We start from the raw sequence: 22166 nt of genomic DNA, 5'->3' as shown, positions 1-22166 counted from the left end.
CTCATACTCTACTCATACTCTACTACATACTCTCATTACCCTTTGATGTGATATCGTTGACTCATTACCAGTTGATGCTATATAGTTGACTCATTACCATTTGATGTTATATATTTGACTCTCATTACCATTTAATATTATATTGTTTACTCATTACCATTTGATGCTATATCGTTGACTCATTACCATTTGATGTTATGGAGTTAACTCTCATTACCATTTGATGTTATAGAGTTGACTCATTACCATTTGATGCTATAGAGTTGACTAATTACCATTTCATGTTATATTGTTGACTCTCTTTACCATTTGATGCTATATCGTTGACTCATTACCATTTGATGTCATAGATTTGACTCATTACCATTTGATGCTATATCGTTGACTCATTGCCATTTGATGTTATATAGAGTTGACTCATTACCATTTGATGTTATATAGTAGACTCATTACCATTTGATGTTTTATAGTTGACTCATTACCATTTGATGTTATAGAGTTGACTCATTACCATTTGATGCTATATCGTTAACTCATTACCATTTGATGTTATGGAGTTAACTCTCATTACCATTTGATGTTATAGAGTTAACTCATTACCAGTTGATGCTATATAGTTGACTTTCATTACCATTTGATGCTATATAGTTGACTCATTACCATTTGATGTTATATAGTTGACTCTCATTAGCATTTGATGTTATATAGTTGACTCATTACCATTTGATGCTATATAGTTGACTCATTACCATTTGATGTTATAGAGGTGAGTCATTACCATTTGATGCTATATAGTTGACTCATTACCATTTGATGTTATAGAGGTGAGTCAATACCATTTGATGCTATATAGTTAACACATTACCATTTGATGCTATATCGTTGACTCATTACCGTTTGATGGTATAGATTTGACTCATTACCATTTGATGTTATGGAGTTAACTCTCATTACCATTTGATGTTATAGAGTTGACTCATTACCATTTGATGTTATAGAGTTGACTGATTACCATTTGATGTTATGGAGTTAACTCATTACCAGTTGATGCTATATAGTTGACTTTCATTACCATTTGATGCTATATAGTTGACTCATTACCATTTGATGTTATAGAGTTAACTCATTACCAGTTGATGCTATATAGTTGACTTTCATTACCATTTGATGCTATATAGTTGACTCATTACCATTTGATGTTATAGAGGTGAGTCATTACCATTTGATGCTATATAGTTAACGCATTACCATTTGATGTTATATAGTTGACTCTCATTAGCATTTGATGCTATATAGTTGATTCATTACCTTTTGATGTTATATAGTTGACTCTCATTACCATTTGATGTTATATATGTCACAATTAGCTTCACCCCCTTCGTGACAGCTCTTAGTTTTCCTCTTTTCGTCAGTTCCTGAGTCATGCCCTTATTTTGTACTAACTTCCTGTGTTGCTCTGCTCTGTTTTCAGTTGCTTTCCATTATCTCCCGCACCTGTTTCCCATTATATGTGATGCCTATTTAGTTCAGGTGTGTGCTCCTTTCGTTGTTGGGTCATTGTTGTTTTTATGTTGGGATACATGCACTATACGACCATGCCTTAACGTGACCATATAGTTGACTCTCATTACCATTTGATGCTATATAGTTGACTCATTACCAAAATCTGCATGGTCACCCACCACTATTATGTAGGAGTTCCTAATTTAGTATGTACTGCATATTGTCTTGTCTACTTCCCTTTCGGCATTGACGCAACTCCAATTTATCCACTTCCTTTGTGGCTAAGATTAATCATGTTTTGTTGTGTTATGGCGTTGCGGTCTTGTCAGTGATGTAGACTCTATTATATTGCACTTTTATCCAATCCAATCCACTTTATTTATATAGCACATTTTATAAACAGACTAGTAAAATAAAAAGTAAAAAAATAAAATACAATAAATAAAGGTACAAATTGAATTTAATCCAAAACTAAAAGATCAAAAAAATAAAATATTAAAAACAAGAAGCAAAGCAATAAAAATATTTTAAAAAAAAATAAAACCAATTAAAATAAAAAGAAAAAACTAAAAGACCATATGACTAACTCTGAGTTAAAAGCTAGAGAATAAAAGTGGGTTTTAAGACGAGACTTAAAGTTTTCGATGTTTTTTTTGCGGTGCGTATGTACAATAAATATCATTCAACTTTATATCTAGAAAAAGCTGCAGTAATTTTACAAGAATAAAGACTAAAAATGTTGTATTTAACAACAATATTTGTGTTTGTATTTAACGCCCTTGACTGAGACGAGGGCGTGATTGCGACACAACAGAGCAGTTACGTTAGCATCCTTCTATATTACATGTTACATCCATATTTTTAGCCAATATGTATTTCACACTGCACACTGTGTTTCTTCATGGATTGCTTTGACGAGTATACGGTATGAATAAATCAGAGTTTATTATTATTTTTTATCCAAAAAAACACATCCCCACTTGGTATCAGTCACTGGCCATGAATCCTACAACTGTTTACAACCCAAAACACAGAATATAAACAAAGTAAACCTTCCAACCCCACCCAGATGTTTACCGACCAGACTTACGCAAAAAAAAGGCTTTGTTGCCTCAAAAGGTGGTGCAACTCAGGAGGTGCAGTCATCGTTTGCACACTCCGACAATCTCCTTGCATGTCTTGCATGTCCGTGTACAACGCAACATACGTACGTACGTAGATACATACAGCAGAAGGATTTTTAATATATTGGGTTTGACCCCCGGGTAAATGTAGTGGATGACCCCTGAAAATAAAAAAACACTTGCAACCGCAGCGGGTAGACTACGGTGCCTTCAGGTTTTCTAAAATGGTAATGGTAATGGTTTTATTTCATTTGAACATGCATCAGATTACAATTGAATGCATCACATAATCAGTTCACAGTTCCACATGTCCAAAAGGAGTAGGAAGAAGCAAAGCTTATTAAATCCTACCCCTCCATTTGGTACTTTTACAATCAGTAACTTCTACATTTGTTCACTTCCTGCTTTCTAATATAATTTAAGTTTGTAAATTAAATTAAATCAAATCAAATCAAATCAAAGGGAGTCGTTAATCAAATCAAATCAAAGGGAGTCATTAATCAAATCAAATCAAATCAAAGGGAGTCATTAATCAAATCAAATCAAAGGGAGTCATTAATCAAATCAAATCAAATCAAAGGGAGTCGTTAATTAAATTAAATCACATTAAATTAAAGGGAGTTGTTAATTAAATTAAATTACATTAAATTAAAGGGAGTCTTTTATTTTATTTCATTTCATTTCATTTCATTTCATTTTATTTTATTGCTTTTTAACATAGTCCTAGCATATAAGTGTTTCAAGATGTGTGTTTAGTTTTTCCACTGTTCCGGTTCGCTCATGTCAGCCATACTTGAGGATCTCAAACATGCATGTGCGGTCTCGTTGGCGTCAACACAACGTTGCACATGTAATAACTGTCCTGTTTGAGCGGGAATGTAACGATCATGCCGTGTACTAAGCTCAGCGTGTCCATATTTGGCAGTGGAAGTTGTAAGGTGGAAATGTATGGCTAATCCAAGGGAGTCGTTAAATGTAACAGCATGTTGTAATCATGGAATGTTTTTTTTCACATACGATCTTAGTCATCTTGACCAAAACCGTTAAGGCTTCCACATTATTACCGCGTGGAAAACAACTAATCCACATTTCTGTTTTTGTCTAAGTATTTTATGGTTGTTCAAGGCTAAAATGGGATTATTATAGACCGAGGGGTCTTTGTTATCTCACACCATGAGGAGCCACAACAACAGCTCCGCCATAACAAACATGGTGTTGCAGTATAAAGTTGGTTTTGTTTCAAATGAAAACGATATCATTGAAAAAAATCTAAAATCAGAAATTCCAGGGTTAAAGTCCAAAAGTTTCAGAGAACAAATGTTGTCAATTTACAACAACAATATGTTTATCATGAAAAAAAATAAATTTACAATAATAAAGACATTAGTTTAGGGGAAAAAAGTCATACATTTACAAGAATAAAGTCCGAAATTTACAGAATATAGGGCTCTAAATTTCAGAAAATAAATACGTAAATTCAAAGTTTTGAATTTGAATTTGAAATACAAGAATTTGTATGATTTATTATGGGAAAAATTGATTCGGTTAGCAGACGGATGGATGACGCTAACCGAGGTTCCCCCATTTATATGCCTTTTCAATTGTTTTCTGTATGTAAAACCATATATTTTTTTCAAATTTCTCGAATTTTTATGATTTCTCATGGTAAAAATTGATTTGGTTAGCAGACGCATGAATGACACTAACCAAGGTTCCCCCACTAACATGCATTTCCGATTGTTTTCTTGTAAAACCATATTTTTTTATGATTTCTTGAATTTGTATGATTTCTTATGGTAAAAATTTATTCAGTTAGCGTACGGACTAATGACGCTAACCAAGGTTCCCCCACTAACATGCATTTTCAATTGTTTTCTGCATGTAAAACCATAGTTTTTTAAGATTTCTTAAATTTGTATGATTTCTTATGGGAAAAATTAATTTGGTTAGCAGACGGATGAATGACGCTAACCAAGGTTCCTCCACTTATATCCATTTTCAATAGTTTTCTGTATGTAAAACCATATTTTTTTAGGATTTCTTAAATTTGTATGATTTCTTATGGGAAAAATTTATTTGATTAGTATACTGATTAATGATGCTAACCAAGGTTCCCTCTCTTATATGCATTTTCAATTGTTTTCTGCATGTAAAACCCTATTTTTAAGATTTCTTAAATTTGTATGATTTCTTATGGTAATAATTGATTCGGTTAGCGTACGGATTAATGACGCTAACCAAGGTCCCCCCTCTTATATGCATTTTCAATTGTTTTCTGCATGTAAAACCCTATTTTTAAGATTTCTTACATTTGTATGATTTCTTATGGGAAAAATTGATTCGGTTAGCAGATGCATTAATAACGCTAACCAAGGTTCCCCCACTAACATGCATTTTCAATTGTTTTCTGCATGTAAAACCATATGTTTTAAGATTTCTTAAATTTGTATGATTTCTTATGGGAAAATTTATTCGGTTAGCATACAGATTAATGACGCTAACCAAGGTTCCCCCTCTTATATGCATTTTCAATTGTTTTCTGCATGTAAAACCCTATTTTTAAGATTTCTTACATTTGTATGATTTCTTATGGGAAAAATTGATTCGGTTAGCAGACGCATTAATGACGCTAACCAAGGTTCCCCCACTAACATGCATTTTCAATTGTTTTCTGCACGTAAAACCATATGTAATATGATTTTTTAAGTTTGTATGATTTCTTATAGTAAAAATTGATTGGGTTAGCGTATGGATTAATGACACTAACCAAGGTTCCCCCACTTATGGATGCATTTTGAATTGTTTTGTGCATGTAGAACTGTAATTGTAAATCCATAACAATTTTATGATTCAGTGGATTTGCATGATGTCTTATAGGAAATTTTTTTAGTTAGCATACGGATTAAGCAAGGTCCCCCTGTAATTGAGAGCCATTGCTATACAATGTTTGTGTTTTGCTCCCCCATGTAATAAAATGATGCAAACTCCTTAAGAAACATTACAAATCTTTGTCATCCTAATTACGGCATCGTTGTGCAAAACTTTAAAGGGTGTGAGTAATCAAAAGCAAACTTCCTCTTCATCCATATTAGGAAAATTGTGTTTCCCAACCTGCGGACTTTTAGACTATATAACAGCAGATAACAGCTGAGACAGAAGCACAAGTTGAATACGTCAAGGAAACATGGACAATCTTAACGTGGGCATTTTACTTTGCTTGGCAGCCGCAGTTGGCTGCGTGCCGACGTCCTATTTGACGGAAGACGACGGCAGTTTTGCAGAGGTACCTTTTTACCGCTTTGTTTGTTGTCATGCATAAATATGATTATTTAATAATATTGACCTGTTCTTATGATAAAATTGCTTCGGTTTACAGAGCTACCTAAAAAAATTCTACGACCTTAAGGAGGGGAGTCCGACGGTCAGACGGGGGATCGGTCCACTCAACCAGAAGCTGAGTGAGATGCAGAGGTTCTTTGGTCTACAAATCACCGGGACGCTAGATGATGAAACCTTGGAGATGATGAAGAAGCCTCGCTGCGGCGTTCCAGATCATGAAATTTCCAGTTTCACCACGTTTGGAAACAATCTCAAGTGGGACAAAAATAGTCTAACGTACAGGTAAGTGATTTTCATGGTAGGACCTCGGAGACAAACTAACAAGCAGGTACTTCATATTATGTGTTTTTTTTTTATTTATTTTCAGGATCGAGAACTACACACCAGATATGTCCCAGTCAGAGGTCGAGGATTCCATCAAAAAAGCTCTGGACGTTTGGGCCAAAGTTACTCCTCTTAGATTCACGAGAATCTACAGCGGCACAGCGGACATCATGATCTCATTTGGTCGCCAATGTGAGTACAAAAAAAAAGTCTAAAATCTTCCCATATTTTCAAAAGACAACCTTTTAAGTATCGGGCATTTTTGAATATTTTAACCGATTTTTCAATGCACGCAGAATATTGTGTTCTATGGTTATATAAACACGGAACCTACCAAAATAAAGATTAGACTCCCGTCTTTCATCAGGAAAAAAAAGTTTGCTTCTAACTTTTTCCGTTCTTTCATAATCCGCAGTCGAACATAGGTAAGTTTCAGGAAAATATCGGTTCCCGACTAAAAATGGGAGAAAAAGAGCCCTTTGTCAAAAGATGCATTTCAAGCATAACTATTTTTTGCTTTTGTGCGCTAAATATCTAAACTGTACCAACATAAGCAATACAAAAACAAAATGTTTTACATCAAAATATATGATTTACAAATATAATACCATGAACTATTTACAACAATAACATGTTTTTCATGAAAAAAATTACATTTATAATAATAAAGACATCAGTTTATGGGAAAAAAGTCATACATTTACAAGAATAAAGTCGGAAATGTACAGAATATAGGGCCATACATTTCAGATAATAAATAAGTAAATTAAAAGTTTTGAATTTGAATTTGAAATACAAGAATTTGTATGATTTCTTATTGGAAAAATTGATTCGGTTAGCAGACGGATGAATGACGCTAACCAAGGTTCCTCCACTTATATGCATTTTCAATAGTTTTCTGTATGTAAAACCATATTTTTTTATGATTTCTCGAATTTATATGATTTCTCATGGTAAAAATTGATTTGGTTAGCATACTGATTAATGACGCTAACCAAGGTTCCCCCACTTATATGCATTTTCAATTGTTTTCTGCATGTAAAACCATATTTTTTTAGATTTCTTAAATTTGTATGATTTCTTATGGGAAAAATTGATTTGGTTAGCAGACGCATCAATGACACTAACCAAGGTTCCCCCACTAATATGCATTTTTAATTGTTCTCTGCATGTAAAACCATATATTTTTTAGATTTCTTAAATGTGTATGATTTCTTATGGGAAAAATTGATTCTGTTAGCAGACGGATTAATGACACTAACCAAGGTTCCCCCACTAAATACATCGTTGGGCGTTCAGGTTGATAAAAACATATAAGTTCACCTTTGGTATTGAACGAGTTAAGAGAAAAAATAATGATCCATTCTCCCGAAAAACATTGAAAAAAAACAAAAGGAGGCTTGCTTTTCCTATCAACGTTGTTCTAACTTGTTCTTTGGATGTTGACATCTCACGGCATCATGCTTTAGTGTCACTTGCATCTGTCAGGCACTCATCATCCCTATGGCGGCATATTTCACAGATTGTTGACTTGCCAGGTGCTCATTTGAGTGGCTTTTTAAACTGCCGGTAGGGTTTATTATACAGTTGTTATATAACGTTTATTGCTCAACAACCAAAAAAAAACAACTTCCCCGACGGCATGTTAGCACAGGTAGCATCTGAATGCTAACTCCTTTGCTTGTTTGGTTTTGAGAACAAAAGGGGGGGGGTTCTTTAGCTCTGCTGACGAGGGTTGGAAAATTCCCAGGGAATCTCTCCAAAAGTGCGTCATAGCACGCTCCCAAGTTACATATGTGAGAACATACAGCATGAGCTGCATATTTTTGGTCCAATTTTTCATTTTTTTTTCACAAACACATCACATTCACCACAAACAGTTAATAATTCATAATACCTGATTTTATACTTGGATAATTCCTCATTGACCCGACAGTGATAAGTGAATTCTTTAGTTATAAATGAAATATATTTGTAGTTACAGCATCAAAAACCTAAAAAAAAAGTTTTAAAAATATTAAGTTATAAGTAATTAAGTTTTTAAGTTAAATTAAGTTAAGTTAAATAAGTATTAAGTTATTAAGCATCGAAAAAACCTGTTAACAGCCTTCGAAATACAGTTTTTAACATTATTAGAGCCCTCTAGACATGAACTAACACCCCTATAGTCACATTTACACTTGCATTACCCAATATACTACACATACAACAGTAAATACGACAGCATGGGGTTTGCTTAACTGATAATGTTGGGATTCCGCACTGTTCGGCTGCCCTTGAACGCACCAAAAGTGAAACATATATTCAGTAATCACGGATAATTCCTCATGGATCCAACAGTGATAAGTGGATTCTTTAGTTATACATGAAATATATTTGTAGTTACAGCATCAAAAACCTGTTAACAGCCTTCTAAATAAAGTTTTTAATATTATTAGAGCCCTCTAGACATGAACTAACACCCCTATAGTCACATTTACACTTTTATTACCCAACATACTAGACATAGTAAGAGTAAATACAACAGGAGGGGGTTTGCTTAACTGATAATGTTGGGATTTCACACTTTTCGGCTGCCCTTGAACGCACCAAAAGTGAAACATATATTCAGTAATCATGGATAATTTCTCATGGACCCGACAGTGATAAGTGAATTCTTTAGTTATAAATGAAATATATTTATAGTTACAGCATGGAAAACCTGTTAAGAGCCTTATAAATAAAATTTTTAATATTATTAGAGCCCTCTAGACATGAACTAACACCCCTATAGTCACATTTATACTTTGTTTGGCCCCTCTGATGTGACGATGTTTTTTGTTAACAGCACACGGCGATTTTTACCCCTTCGATGGTCCCGACGGAACTCTGGCCCACGCCTTCGCCCCAGCCCCCGGTATCGGAGGAGACGCCCACTTTGATGACGACGAGACGTTTACATTTCGCTCAAATTCTGGTCGGTTTTTCCGAGTGTTGTGGACGTTTGTAAACTAGTAGTTTGCTCACCTAGCTAACGCTTCTGCACTCATGCGTTGCAGGATATGTTCTTTTCCTGGTCGCCGCCCATGAGTTCGGTCATTCCCTGGGATTGTCCCATTCCCAAGACCCGGGTGCCCTCATGTACCCGATATACTCGTACACAAACCCAAACAGTTTTCGCTTACCACGAGATGACATCAACGGCATCCAGTCTCTTTACGGTATGGACTACCCGGATACTTTATTGAGTCTTTTTGGACTACAAATAACACAGCAGTGTAACAACCAGGTCAGAATCCTGAAACTGATCCTGAGACGGATCCCGATGACCCTGAACCCCCCACCACTCCTGATGCTTGCGATCCAAGCATGGTTCTGGATGCTGTCGCCACCCTTCGTGGGGAGATGCTCTTCTTCAAAGACAGGTGATGTTATCGCTGGAGCTGATACGCATGTTTTGCTACGCTAACGAAGGCTAATTCGGGATTTTGTGCGGTTTCAGGTTCTTCTGGAGAGTCTACCCTCAAAGCAGGACACCTCAGCAGAGCTTCATCACCAACTTGTGGCCCGACGCCCCCAAAAGGGTCGATGCCGCTTACGAGAGCCAAGTGTCCAGGAATGTTTATCTTTTTAAAGGTACAGTCATTTCACTGGTGTCAAACTGCCTTTGATCTCCCAATGGAACCTTTTTATGAATTTTATGAATGTGCCCATAATCTCCCAGGGGAAGCCATTTTCAATACATGTGATTTATATAGGATTACTTTCCAGACAGAACCTTTTTTTTAAATCCATAATATCATCTATGATATGCCCGTAATCTCTCAATGGAACCCATTATCTGGCGCTGATGTGCCCTTAATCTCCTGGCAGAACCCATTTTCAAAAAGCAAAGAGTCCAGGAATGTTTATCTTTTTAAAGGTACAGTAATTTCACTGGTGTCAAACTGCCTTTGATCTCCCAATGGAACCTTTTTATGAATTGTATGAATGTGCCCATAATCTCCCAGGGGAAGCCATTTTCAATACTTTTTTTTTAAATCCATAATATCATCTATGATATGCCCGTAATCTCTCAATGGAACCCATTATCAATTTCTAATATTGGCGCTGATGTGCCCTTAATCTCCTGGCAGAACCCATTTTCAAAAAGCAAAGAGTCCAGGAATGTTTATCTTTTTAAAGGTACAGTAATTTCACTGGTGTCAAACTGCCTTTGATCTCCCAATGGAACCTTTTTATGAATTGTATGAATGTGCCCATAATCTCCCAGGGGAAGCCATTTTCAATACTTTTTTTTAAATCCATAATATCATCTATGATATGCCCGTAATCTCTCAATGGAACCCATTATCAATTTCTAATATTGGCACTGATGTGCCCTTACTCTCCTGGCAGAACTCATTTTTGATGTGCCCTTACATATATCTAATCTGCCTGTAATCTCTTGACAAAACCCAACATCACAGCCTTAATTTCTCGACGAAGCCATTTTCAATACATATTGCCCATAATCTCTCAATGGAATTCATCTTCAATATATATAATCTCTGATGTACCCTTAATCTCCAGATGGAACCCATCTTCATGACATAATATAATCTCTGATATGCCCTTTATCTTCAAACGGAATCCATTTTTAATGCATATCATCTCTGATGTGCCCGTAATCTCTCAATGGAACTCATTATCAATTAATAATATTGGCGCTGATGAGCCCTTAATGTCCTGGCAGAACCCATTTTCAAGACAATTAATTTTTGATGTGCCCTTACATATATCTAATTTGCCCATAATCTCTTGACAAAACCCATTTTTGATAAATAATATCACAGCCTTAATTTCTCGACGAAACCATTTTCAATACATATTGCCCGCAATCTCTCAAGTGCCCTTAATCTCCAGACGGAACCCATCTTCATGACATATAATCTCTGATATGCTCCTAATCTTTGACATGCCCTTCATCTTCAAACGGAACCCATTTTAAACGCATATCATCTCTGATGTGCCCATAATCTCTCTACGGAACATATTTTCAATAAAGAATATTGCGCTCTTCTTTCCCGTCAGAAGCCTTTTCCAATACATATCATCTCTAATGTGCCCTTCATCTCTGACGTGTCCATAATCTCCTAGCGGAACCTGTATTACCTGATGTGGATTCACTGAAAGCTTCTCTTGCCGCAGGTCAACAAGTGTGGGCTTTCCGAGGCTATAATCTTGTTCAAGGATACCCCAAGCCCATAACACATTTCGGTTTTCCCAGAAGTGTGAGAAGAATCGACGCAGCTCTTTACGACGAGGAATCTCGCAAGACTCTGTTCTTTGTCGGAAAAACCTACTACAGGTACAATCACATCATCACGGCGGCCATCGGCTGGTCGGAAAAACAGGATCATTATTCTTGTTTGTGTCTTCAGCTACGATGAAGCCAGGAAAACGATGGACGAGGGATTCCCCAAACGTGTCTATGAGACCTTTTCCGGTCTCACCGGGAAGGTGACGGCAGCATTCCAGTACAAACGTGAGAGAATGCGGCCAAAAACGTCAACATTGTGTACTTGTACTTCTTAAGTGAAACCAAATACTAAAACGGAGTATGTCTTTTCCAGGTTTTACCTACATCTACAGTGGATCCCGAATGTTCGAGTACAGCTTCAGCACGGGAACGTTCTTCCGTGTGCTCGGGAATAACTACTTCCTGCCTTGCACTCAGTTCTAACTTATTCAGATGAAGGATATTTATCCAGAAATATCATCAGGAATTTATTATTTTAAAATGTTTAATGTAGCCGGAAGCTAATATTTTCATCATGTGTATTATTTGTTGTTGTACAAGCATGTATTCCATGCAATCCAATTATTTATGAAGTAAACAGTATTGTATTTATATTTACATATGCAAATGGAAAATATATTCACAAAATGTTAAAAATTTCCTTGTTGTTGGCTCATTTTGTTCTGTGCTAATTTGGCCAAATTTTCAATCAATTGATGAAGCCATGGTTCGGTAATGTGATACAAAAAGGTACACAAAATGACAGTAGTTGTAGTTGACAGTAGCATTAGCTACTGTATTTTTGTGTTTTTTTAATTTTTTTTGATTGAAAAACTGTTGTTGTGCCCTTGGGCAAGACAGTTCAGCGAGGCCATAGGCACGAACTGGCAACCGCGTTCCCATCAGACTAGCCCAGGGCAGCTGTGTCCACACATGTAGAGTACCAAATGAATGAAATCGAATCTATTATTAACGTCAAAGTAGTTAAAATAATATAGGAAGTTTTATTTAGGAGCAGAAAATTGTTGAAATCGGTGGATTGAAAATGAGCAACGCAGTTCTCCAAAAATAAAGTCAATTAATTATAATTAATAATAATAATAATTATACGAGAATAATGTTGTAATATGAGGTCATTTTTAGTGAAATAAAGTTGGAATATTGGAATATATAATACATTTTTAAGTCATAATATGAAAAATAATATTGTAATTTGGGGAAAATTACAAAGATTATTTCAGAAGAAAGTATAAAAAATAGTAAAAGGAAAATTTGTAATCTAAGGAGAAAAGGTCAGAATTATACGAGAATAAAGTCGTAATATGAGGTCATTTTAGTGGCATAAAGTTGAAATAAAATACATAATTTTTAAAGTCAAAATATGAAAAATAATATTGTAATTTGGGGAAAATTAGACATTACAAACATTATTTCAGAAGAAAGTTTACAAATTAGTAAAAGGAAAAGTTGTAATCTAACGTAAAAGGTCTGAATTATATGAGAATAATGTAATATAATATAAGGTAATTTTTAGTGGCATAAAGTTGAAATTTAAAAAAAAAATCAAGTCATAATATGAAAAATAATATTGTCATTTGAGGAAAATTAGGTATTACAAAGATTATTTCAGAAGAAAGTATGAAAAATAGTAAAAGGAAAAAGTTGTAATCGCAGAAGAAATGGTCATAAATATACGAGAATGTCCTAATATGAGGTTATAAAGTTGAAATAAAAAAAAAATTTAAGTCATAATATGAAAAATATAAAAATAATTTGGGGAAAATTAGGTAAAAATTTGGTATTAATAAGATAATTTTAGAAGAAAGTAAAAATATTTGAAAAATTAAAAAAGTGTGCTTTTTCATCCGTATAACAAAGCTGAGATGCAGCTTTTTATCATATATTTCAATGTGTTCCTTTCCAAAATATAAAATATTCATCCTCTCCTATTTCTGCTACATGGACCTGGCTGGAAAGCCCTGATTTATTGTATATTTTTTTCCTCAATGTGAATTATCCATGCGTCATATCATGATAACACTTTATGAGTAATCAAAGCTTCTCCTTTGGTCAATGGTGACTCAGGGGGTATAGTTGCTCAACACACCCACCCATGTCCCCACCTGAGTATGCCTGAGTATATAAGTATGCCCTGCGGAGCAACACAACATTCAAGAGAGCAAACATGACGTACTTGAGCGTGTACGTTGTACTCAACCTGGTGGTTGCCGTTTACTGCCTTCCGGTGGCGGAGATCACCATTGAAGATGAGAACCTTGCAGAGGTGGGATTGTTTTTAGTGTTTTATTCCATTTTTTGGGGTGCTAAGTGAGCACATTTTATATGGCGGTCAATTTTTTACAGGGTTACCTGAAGAAGTTCTTCAACCTGACGGAGGAACGTGGCCCTCTTTCCAGACGGGGCGTCAATCCAATCAGTAAGAAGCTGAGCGAGATGCAGAGGTTCTTCGGTCTACAAATCACAGGCACGCTGGATGCTGACACCATGGAGATGATGAAGAAGCCTCGCTGCGGCGTTCCAGATAACGACTTGGCACGTTTCTCCACTTTCGGAGGGAACCTGAAGTGGGAGAAAAACAGTCTTACATACAGGTCAATGATTTTTATCATAATATCTTAATAATAATAATAATATCTTCCCATTCTCGTAATATTACAACTTTTTGGGGTAAATTTGAGCTATATTGTTGTAATATTATGATATTTTTTTCTCATAAATTTGCGACTTTATTCTTGTAATATTACAACTTTATCTGGTAAGTTTGCGAGTTTATATTCTTAACATAATAATATAATATATAATATTTTAACATTTTTTCTTGTAAATTTCTGAATTTATTCTCGATATTACAAAATGTTTTTTCTCATTTTATCATTTTATCATAGGATCTCGGAGAAACTAAGCAGGTGCTTCATGTTCTGTTTTTTTTTTTTTCAGGATCGAGAACTACACACCAGATATGTCCCAGTCCGAGGTAGATGATTCCATCAAAAAAGCACTGGACGTTTGGGCTAGAGTTACTCCTCTTAGATTCACAAGAATCTACAGCGGCACAGCGGACATCATGATCTCATTTGGTCGCCGATGTGAGTACAAAAAAAAAAAAAAGTCTAAAATCTTCCCATATTTTCCAAAAGACAACCTCTTTAGAATAGGGAATTTTTGAATATTTTAACCAAATTTTTCAATGCACGCAGAATATTGTGTTCTATGGTTATATCAACACGGAACCTACCAAAATAAAGATTAGACTCTCGTCTTTCATCAGGAAAAAAAATTTTGCTTCTACCTTTTTCCGTTCTTTCGTAATCCGCAGTCGAACATAGGTAAGTTTCAGGAAAATATCGGTTCCCGACTAGAAATGAGAGAAAAACAGCCCTTTGTGAAAAGATGCATTTCAAGCATAACTATTTTTTCGCTTTTGTGCGCTAAAAATCTAAACTATACCAATATAAGCAATACAAAAACTAAAAGTTTTACAAGTTTTATTCTCTTGATATTATTTTTAAAAAATTCTCGTAAATTTGCAACTTTATTCTCATAATATTACAACAGACGGATGAATGACGCTAACCAAGGCCCCCCCCCCCCTTATATGCATTTTCAATAGTTTTCTGTATGTAAAACAATATTTTTTTATGATTTCTTAAATTTGTATGATTTCTTATGGGAAACATTGATTTGGTTAGCAGACACATTAATGACACTAACCAAGGTTCCCCCACTAACATGCATTTTTAATTGTTCTCTGCATGTAAAACCTTCTTTTTTAATTTATTGAATTTGTATGATTTCTTATGGGAAAAATTGATTTGGTTAGCAGACGGATGAATGACGCTAACCAAGGTTCACCCCCCTTATATGCATTTTCAATAGTTTTCTGTATGTAAAACCATATTATTTTATGATTTCTTAAATGTGTATGATTTCTTATGGGAAAAATGTATTTAGTTAGCAGACACATTAATGACACTAACCAAGGTTCCCCCACTAAGATGCATTTTTAATTGTTCTCTGCATGTAAAACCTTCTTTTTTAATTTATTGAAGTTGTATGATTTCTTATGGGAAAAATTGATTTGGTTAGCAGATGGATGAATGACGCTAACCAAGGCCCCCCCCCCCCCCCCTTATATGCATTTTCAATAGTTATCTGTATGTAAAACCATATTTTTTTATGATTTCTTAAATTTGTATGATTTCTTATGGGAAACATTTATTTGGTTAGCAGACGCATTAATGACACTAACCAAGGTTCCCCCACTAACATGCATTTTTAATTGTTCTCTGCATGTAAAACCTTCTTTTTTAATTTATTGAATTATTTATAATTCATTAATTATAATTAATTAATTAATTATACTTATTTCTTATAGCAAAAATTGATTCTATTAGAGTACGGATTATTGACAAGAATAAAGTTGGAAATTTACCCGAACCCTAACCCTAACCCTAACCCTAACCCTAACCCTAACCCTAACCCTAACCCTAACCCTAACCCAACCCCAACCCCAACCCCAACCCCAACCCCAACCCCAAACCTAAACCTACAAAAAAGTAAAAAAACTTGTCATGTATTTTAATCCGATGTAACCACGTATAAAAAAAAACAGCTGTAATTTTACAAGACATATATGATGCTAATCTGCACCTAGCGTGTACGTACTGTTGGCACCTCTCCAGTTAGCTACACATTCAAAGCTGCCGTTGCTACGTAACGTTTGACACGCAACAAAAACACTGCTGGCAAGTCCGTGCACGCAACATTTAACACATATTTATTCTTCTCCCCTTCAGGGCAAAGAGGTTGTTTATGCATTCCACAAAGTGGCGTGTTAGAGCCCTTGGGTCGTGTTTTTGGGTGAAGGTTGGGGTTACGGGGTAGTGGAGGGGGGATGCTACTAAACAACCGACTCCCAAAGATCTACCTCCGATTTTAAACATAGATGTATATTATAGAAGTGTATTTAGAAATAGGACTATTTATGTACATGGTACATATTGTATATATCACACATGTTCAGCATTTCAAGAATAAAATTGTACATAACAGATTTTTTATTGTGATATTATGACTTTTTTTCTCATAAATTTGCAACTTTATTCTCGTAATATTACAACTTTTTTCTGGTAAATTTGTGACTTTATTTTCATTATATTATTATATTTTTTTCTCATAAATTTGCAACTTTATTCTCATAATATTACAACTTTTTTCTGGTAAATTTGTTAGTTTATTCTTGTAATACTTCAACATTGTTTTCTTGTGAATTTCTGACTTTATTCTCGTAATATTACGACTTTTTGGGGTAAATCTGGGATAAATTTTTGTGATATTGTGGTATTTTTTTTCTTGTAAATTTGTGACTTTATTCTTGTAATATTACAACTTTTTCTGGTAAGTTTGCAAGTTTATTTTCGTAATATATTTCAACATTTTTTCTTGTAAATTTCTGACTTTATTCTCAGTATTATTATTATATAACATTTTTTTCTCTGAAATTTCTGACTTTACTCTCGTAATATTATGACTTTTTCCAGTAAATTTGTGAGTTTATTGTCGTGATATTATGATATTTTTTTTCTTGTAAATTTGTGACTTTATTCATGTAATATTACAACTTTTTCTGGTAATTTGGCGAGTTTATATTCTTGTAATATTTTAACATTTTTTCTTGTAGATTTCTGGCTTTATTTTCGATATTACAAAATGTTTTTTCTCTGAAATTTCTGACTTTATTTCTGACTTAATATTACAACTTTTTTCTGATAAATTTGCAAGTTTATATTCTTGTAATATTTCTTGTAAATTATTGACTTTACTGTCGATATTATAAAAATGTTTTTCTCTGAAATTTCTGACTTTATTCTTGCAATATAACAACTTTTTTCATGTAAATTTCCAACTTTATTCTCGTAATATTACAATTTTTTTTCTGGTAAATTTCGGCGTTTATTCTCGTAATATTTCAACATTGTTTTCTTGTAAATTTCTTACTTTATTCTCTTAAATGTACAACTTTTTACTCGTAAATTTACAACTTAATTCTCGGAAATTTATGACTTTTTTGTTGTAAATTTCAGACATTTGTTCTCATAAATGTACAACTTTATTCTCAAAATCTCTGACGATTTTTTTCCAATATGGCCCTAGTACTCCAGCGCCATCGTGACCGATTTTGAGTGGATTAATTTTGCATCAATAATCAGTCCTGATATGAATCCATGCATTTGAGAACCATTATGTGACTTGATGCCATTCTTATCGACAGCGCATGGCGATTATTACCCCTTCGATGGTCCTGACGGGACTCTGGCCCACGCCTTCGCCCCAGCTCCCGGCATTGGAGGAGACGCCCACTTTGACGATGATGAGAATTTCACCTTCCGCTCAAATTCAGGTTGGATGTTTATTTTTTCTTGATTAAAAATCTTTGAAAATCTAATTTGTTTTTGTTTTTTTTCTGCAGGATATGTTCTCTTTATGGTAGCCGCCCATGAGTTTGGTCATTCCCTGGGCTTGTCTCATTCCGATGACCCCGGTGCCCTCATGTACCCCATGTACTCCTACAGGAACCCTGACACTTTTATTCTGCCTCGGGATGACGTCAAAGGCATCCAACATCTCTACGGTGCGTACTGTACTGACATCACGACCTTCCCCAAAAATAAACCGCCAAAATAAACGTAAACGATTCGACTTCCAGGTCCCAACACGGATCCTAGCCAGCCTGGTCCTACACCCCCCACCACTCCTGATGCATGTGACTCGACCATGGTTCTGGATGCCGTCGCCACCCTACGTGGAGAGATGCTCTTCTTCAAAGACAGGTATGGGCGAATAACGGAATGACAACATTTCAAAATCACATGACCAGTATCCATATATCCACATATAGACAAACAACCATTCACACTCACATTCATACCTATGGACAATTTGGAGTCGCCAATTAACCAGTGGCTAATAGTCGAAAAAGAAATAATTCATTTCAAGAAATGCTGCAAATGTTTGACAGACAGTATGAACGGCCTGCAAGAAAATATGTGTCACAAACGGCAATTTCACAACTTCACAGAGTGAACGTTGATAAGTGCAATATTTCCTTTACTATATCATGATATGGCATCATAATTTTTGGACTATTAATATTAATATATTTTGTGGCCGTAGTCAACCACAAAACAGTAATTCATTCATTCATTTTCTACCGCTTATCCTCACAAGGGTGGCGGGTGTGCTGGAGCCTATCCCAGCTGTTTTCAGGCAAGAGGCGGGGTACACCCTGGACTGGTGGCCAGCCAATCACAGGGCACATATAGAAAAACAACCATTCACACTCACATTCATACCTATGGACAATTTGGAGTAAAAAAAATTGGGAGTCAAAAATTGTCAACCCATCGAAAATCTCAAGAGGTCAACAATCTTTCAAAGAACACATTACTAACAGCACTAAATTCATCACACGGCAACTTAACACTCAAATGATTCATTCATACATTCATTCATTTTCTACCGCTTATCCTCACGAGGGTCACGGGGGGGGGGGCTATCCCATTTGTCTTGGTGCGAGAGGCGGGGTACACCCTGGACTGGTGGCCAGCCAATCACAGGGCACATATAGACAAACAACCATTCACACTCACATTCATACCTATGGACAATTTGGAGTCGCTAATTAACCTAGCATGTTTTTGGAATGTGGGAGGAAACCGGAGTACCCGGAGAAAACCCACGCATGCTCGGGGAGAACATGCGAAAAGGGTGGGATTGAACTCGGGTCTCGCTAACCACTCGACCAGTAAAATGACATCATGGGAAAAATTTTCCCTTATTTGGCCTTATTTTGGGTTGTACCGCTTTTGCGATAGGAACAATCCCCGGGCTTTCGTAGCTATGCTGCCTATGCTGTTAAGTTTTGATGTTTTTTTTTTTTACAAACCGCCATTTTGTAAATGACTCGACTTGTGTGATCGCAGCTTCTTCTGGCGAAGCAACCCTCACAGCAGATCCCCTCAGCAAACCCTCATCACAAACTTTTGGCCCAACGCCCCGGCCAACATCGATGCTGCTTACGAGAGCCGGCAGTCCGACAAAATCTTCATCTTTAAAGGTACATTTGACTTGTGGTTCGATACCCGACACACACCCAGTCAGGCTTTTTAAACCAGAATACTTGTTATTTTTTCCCGGGCCTTCAGGTCGTCGAGTGTGGGCTTTCTCCGGCTACAATCTGGTCCGAGGTTATCCGAAAAAACTCAGCAGCTTCGGTTTGCCCAAGAGCGTGAAGAAAATCGATGCAGCTTTCTATGATGTGGAATCCAGAAAAAGTCTGTTTTTTGTAGGCAGTTCTTACTACAGGTGAGTTTAAAGTACAAATATTAATAATGACTAATTAAAACAGGAACAAAATTACATATTTTTTTTACTTCTTCAAATTACATTTTTAGTTTTGACGAAACCGTCAACAAAGTGGACTATGGGTTCCCCAAACGCATCGATCAGACCTTTTCTGGCCTGAGTAAAGTAACGGCAGCTTTCCAGTATAGAGGTGAGTAAAAAAAACACCAAAAAAATACATTTTGTATTCTGACTTCAATATATTTATATATTCAAAAAATATTTGTTAATAAATCATCACTGTTTTGTCCAAAAATTTGCATATTTAAGAAAATTGTACTGTTTTTTTTTTTTGCTAAATTAAGCATTTTCAAATATAAAAATGGCTAAAAGATATTATGTCTTATTTTCTGTTATTATGTCTACTGTATTGGGTAATACAAATGTAAAGGTGACTATAGGGGTGTTATTCCATGTCTAGAGGGCTCTAATAATGTTTAAAAAAATGATTATTATATAATTGATCACTGTTGATTTTTTTATTTAAAAAAATAAAAAAATAATAAAAAATAAAAAAATAAAAAAATAAAAAATGATTATTATATAATTGATCACTGTTGATTTTTTTGATTTTTTATTGATTTTTTTTACAAAAAAATGTCTGACAAAAGTCATATAATAGGGCAAAAGCGGGTTAATCAGCAAGCCAATAAGCAGGCTAATATTAGCCTACTACTACTACTAGTAGTAGTAGTAGTAGTAGTAGTAGTAGTAGTAGTAGTAGTAGTAGTAGTAGTAGTAATCAGAAGAAGAATGATGATAGTGATAATAGTAGTACTAATTAATAATATAATAATGATTATTATATAATTGATCACTGGGTGCTTTGTAGCATTTTCAAATATAAACATGGCTAAAAGATATTATGTCTTATTCATGTCAAATATGTCTTATTCTCTGTTATTATGTCTACTGTATTGGGTAATACAAATGTTAAGGTGACTATAGGGGTGTTATTCCATGTCTGGAGGGCTCTAATAATGTTCAAAAAAATGTAAAAAATGATTTTTATGTAATTGATCACTGTTGATTTTTTTTATTTTTAATAGATTTTTTTTTTACAAAAAAATGTCTGACAAATGTCATATAATAGGGTGAAAGCGGGCTAATAAGCAAGTCAATAAGCAGGCTAATACTAGCCTACTACTACTACTAGTAGTAGTATTAATCAGAAGAAGAAGAATGATGATAGTAATAACAATAGTCTAATTAATAATATAATAATGATTATTATATCATTGATAACCTGGCAGGACAAGTGCTTTGTAGCATTTTCAAATATAAACATGGCTAAAAGATATTATGTCTTATTCATGTCAAATATGTCTTATTTTCTGTTATTATGTCTACTGTATTGGGTAATACAAATGTAAAGGTGACTATAGGGGTGTTATTCCATGTCTGGAGGGCTCTAATAATGTTTAAAAAATGTATTTAGAAGGTTGTATGCATGACTTAAGTTTTAAGATGGATAGAAAATGGATGGATGGAGCAAAAGCAATACTGAAAAATGAAATTAAAAGCACAAACTTGTATTTATTTTTATTTATTTTATTATTTGCAGGTTTTACGTACATCTACAGTGGACCCTACATGTTTGAGTACAGCCTGAGTAGTGGCAGATTGTTCCGTGTACTGAGGAACAGCTACTTCCTACGCTGCACTAACTTCTAGATCAACTATTTACCTCTTGTATTTATATATATATATACGTATTTATGCATGAAGAACGACTGACAAAACTGTAAAATATGTGTTTGTTTTTTTATGAACTCTGTTTTTAATATGAATTTTTACAAATAAAATGGGATTATTTGTATTTGTTAACGTGTTATTTTTGACAGTCCTGGAAAAATAATATATAAAAATGTCATACTATTAACATCGGTGTACACATTTGTGGACTTTCAAGATAAAAGTGGCTAAATATCATTTAATTTGATAATATGAACTCAAAATTAATTGATAACTGTCAGTGGCGTCATTAGGCCTATTTTAGATGGGCCGGAACCCCCCTAAAATGTTCTTAATCCCCCTAAATAATTTGATATTTTTTTGTGATTTTTTTAAATAGATTTTTTTTATTTTTTTACAAAAAAATCTCTGACAAATTTTATATTATAGTGCAAAAGCAGGCTAATAAGCAAGCCAATAAGCAGGCTAATACTAGTAATAATCAGAAGAAGAAGAAT

At 34.7% G+C, this 22166-nt stretch overlaps 2 protein-coding genes across 2 annotated transcripts; both read left to right on the top strand.

Moving 5' to 3' along the window:
• The first annotated feature begins 5784 nt into the window (after positions 1–5784).
• LOC131138456 (collagenase 3-like) lies at positions 5785–12184 on the top strand. Its single transcript, XM_058087379.1, has 10 exons — positions 5785–5910; positions 6004–6248; positions 6334–6482; positions 9118–9246; positions 9329–9490; positions 9559–9694; positions 9772–9905; positions 11460–11619; positions 11693–11796; positions 11885–12184. Exons 1-10 carry the CDS (start codon positions 5812–5814, stop codon positions 11992–11994), a joined length of 1428 nt encoding a protein of 475 aa, XP_057943362.1. The 5' UTR covers positions 5785–5811; the 3' UTR covers positions 11995–12184.
• Positions 12185–13730: 1546 nt separating this feature from the next.
• Positions 13731–21706, top strand: LOC131138457 (collagenase 3-like). The gene is made up of 10 exons (XM_058087380.1): positions 13731–13834; positions 13915–14162; positions 14509–14657; positions 17843–17971; positions 18041–18202; positions 18278–18401; positions 19554–19687; positions 19776–19935; positions 20025–20125; positions 21539–21706. Exons 1-10 carry the CDS (start codon positions 13736–13738, stop codon positions 21646–21648), a joined length of 1416 nt encoding a protein of 471 aa, XP_057943363.1. The 5' UTR covers positions 13731–13735; the 3' UTR covers positions 21649–21706.
• The last annotated feature ends 460 nt before the right edge of the window (positions 21707–22166 follow it).

This window comes from Doryrhamphus excisus, chromosome 11 (genome assembly GCF_030265055.1).
Source record: "Doryrhamphus excisus isolate RoL2022-K1 chromosome 11, RoL_Dexc_1.0, whole genome shotgun sequence".
In the NCBI taxonomy this organism is placed as follows: Eukaryota; Metazoa; Chordata; class Actinopteri; order Syngnathiformes; family Syngnathidae; genus Doryrhamphus; species Doryrhamphus excisus.
Note: the sequence above shows the minus strand (reverse complement) of the source record. Positions and strands in the feature narration are given on the sequence as shown.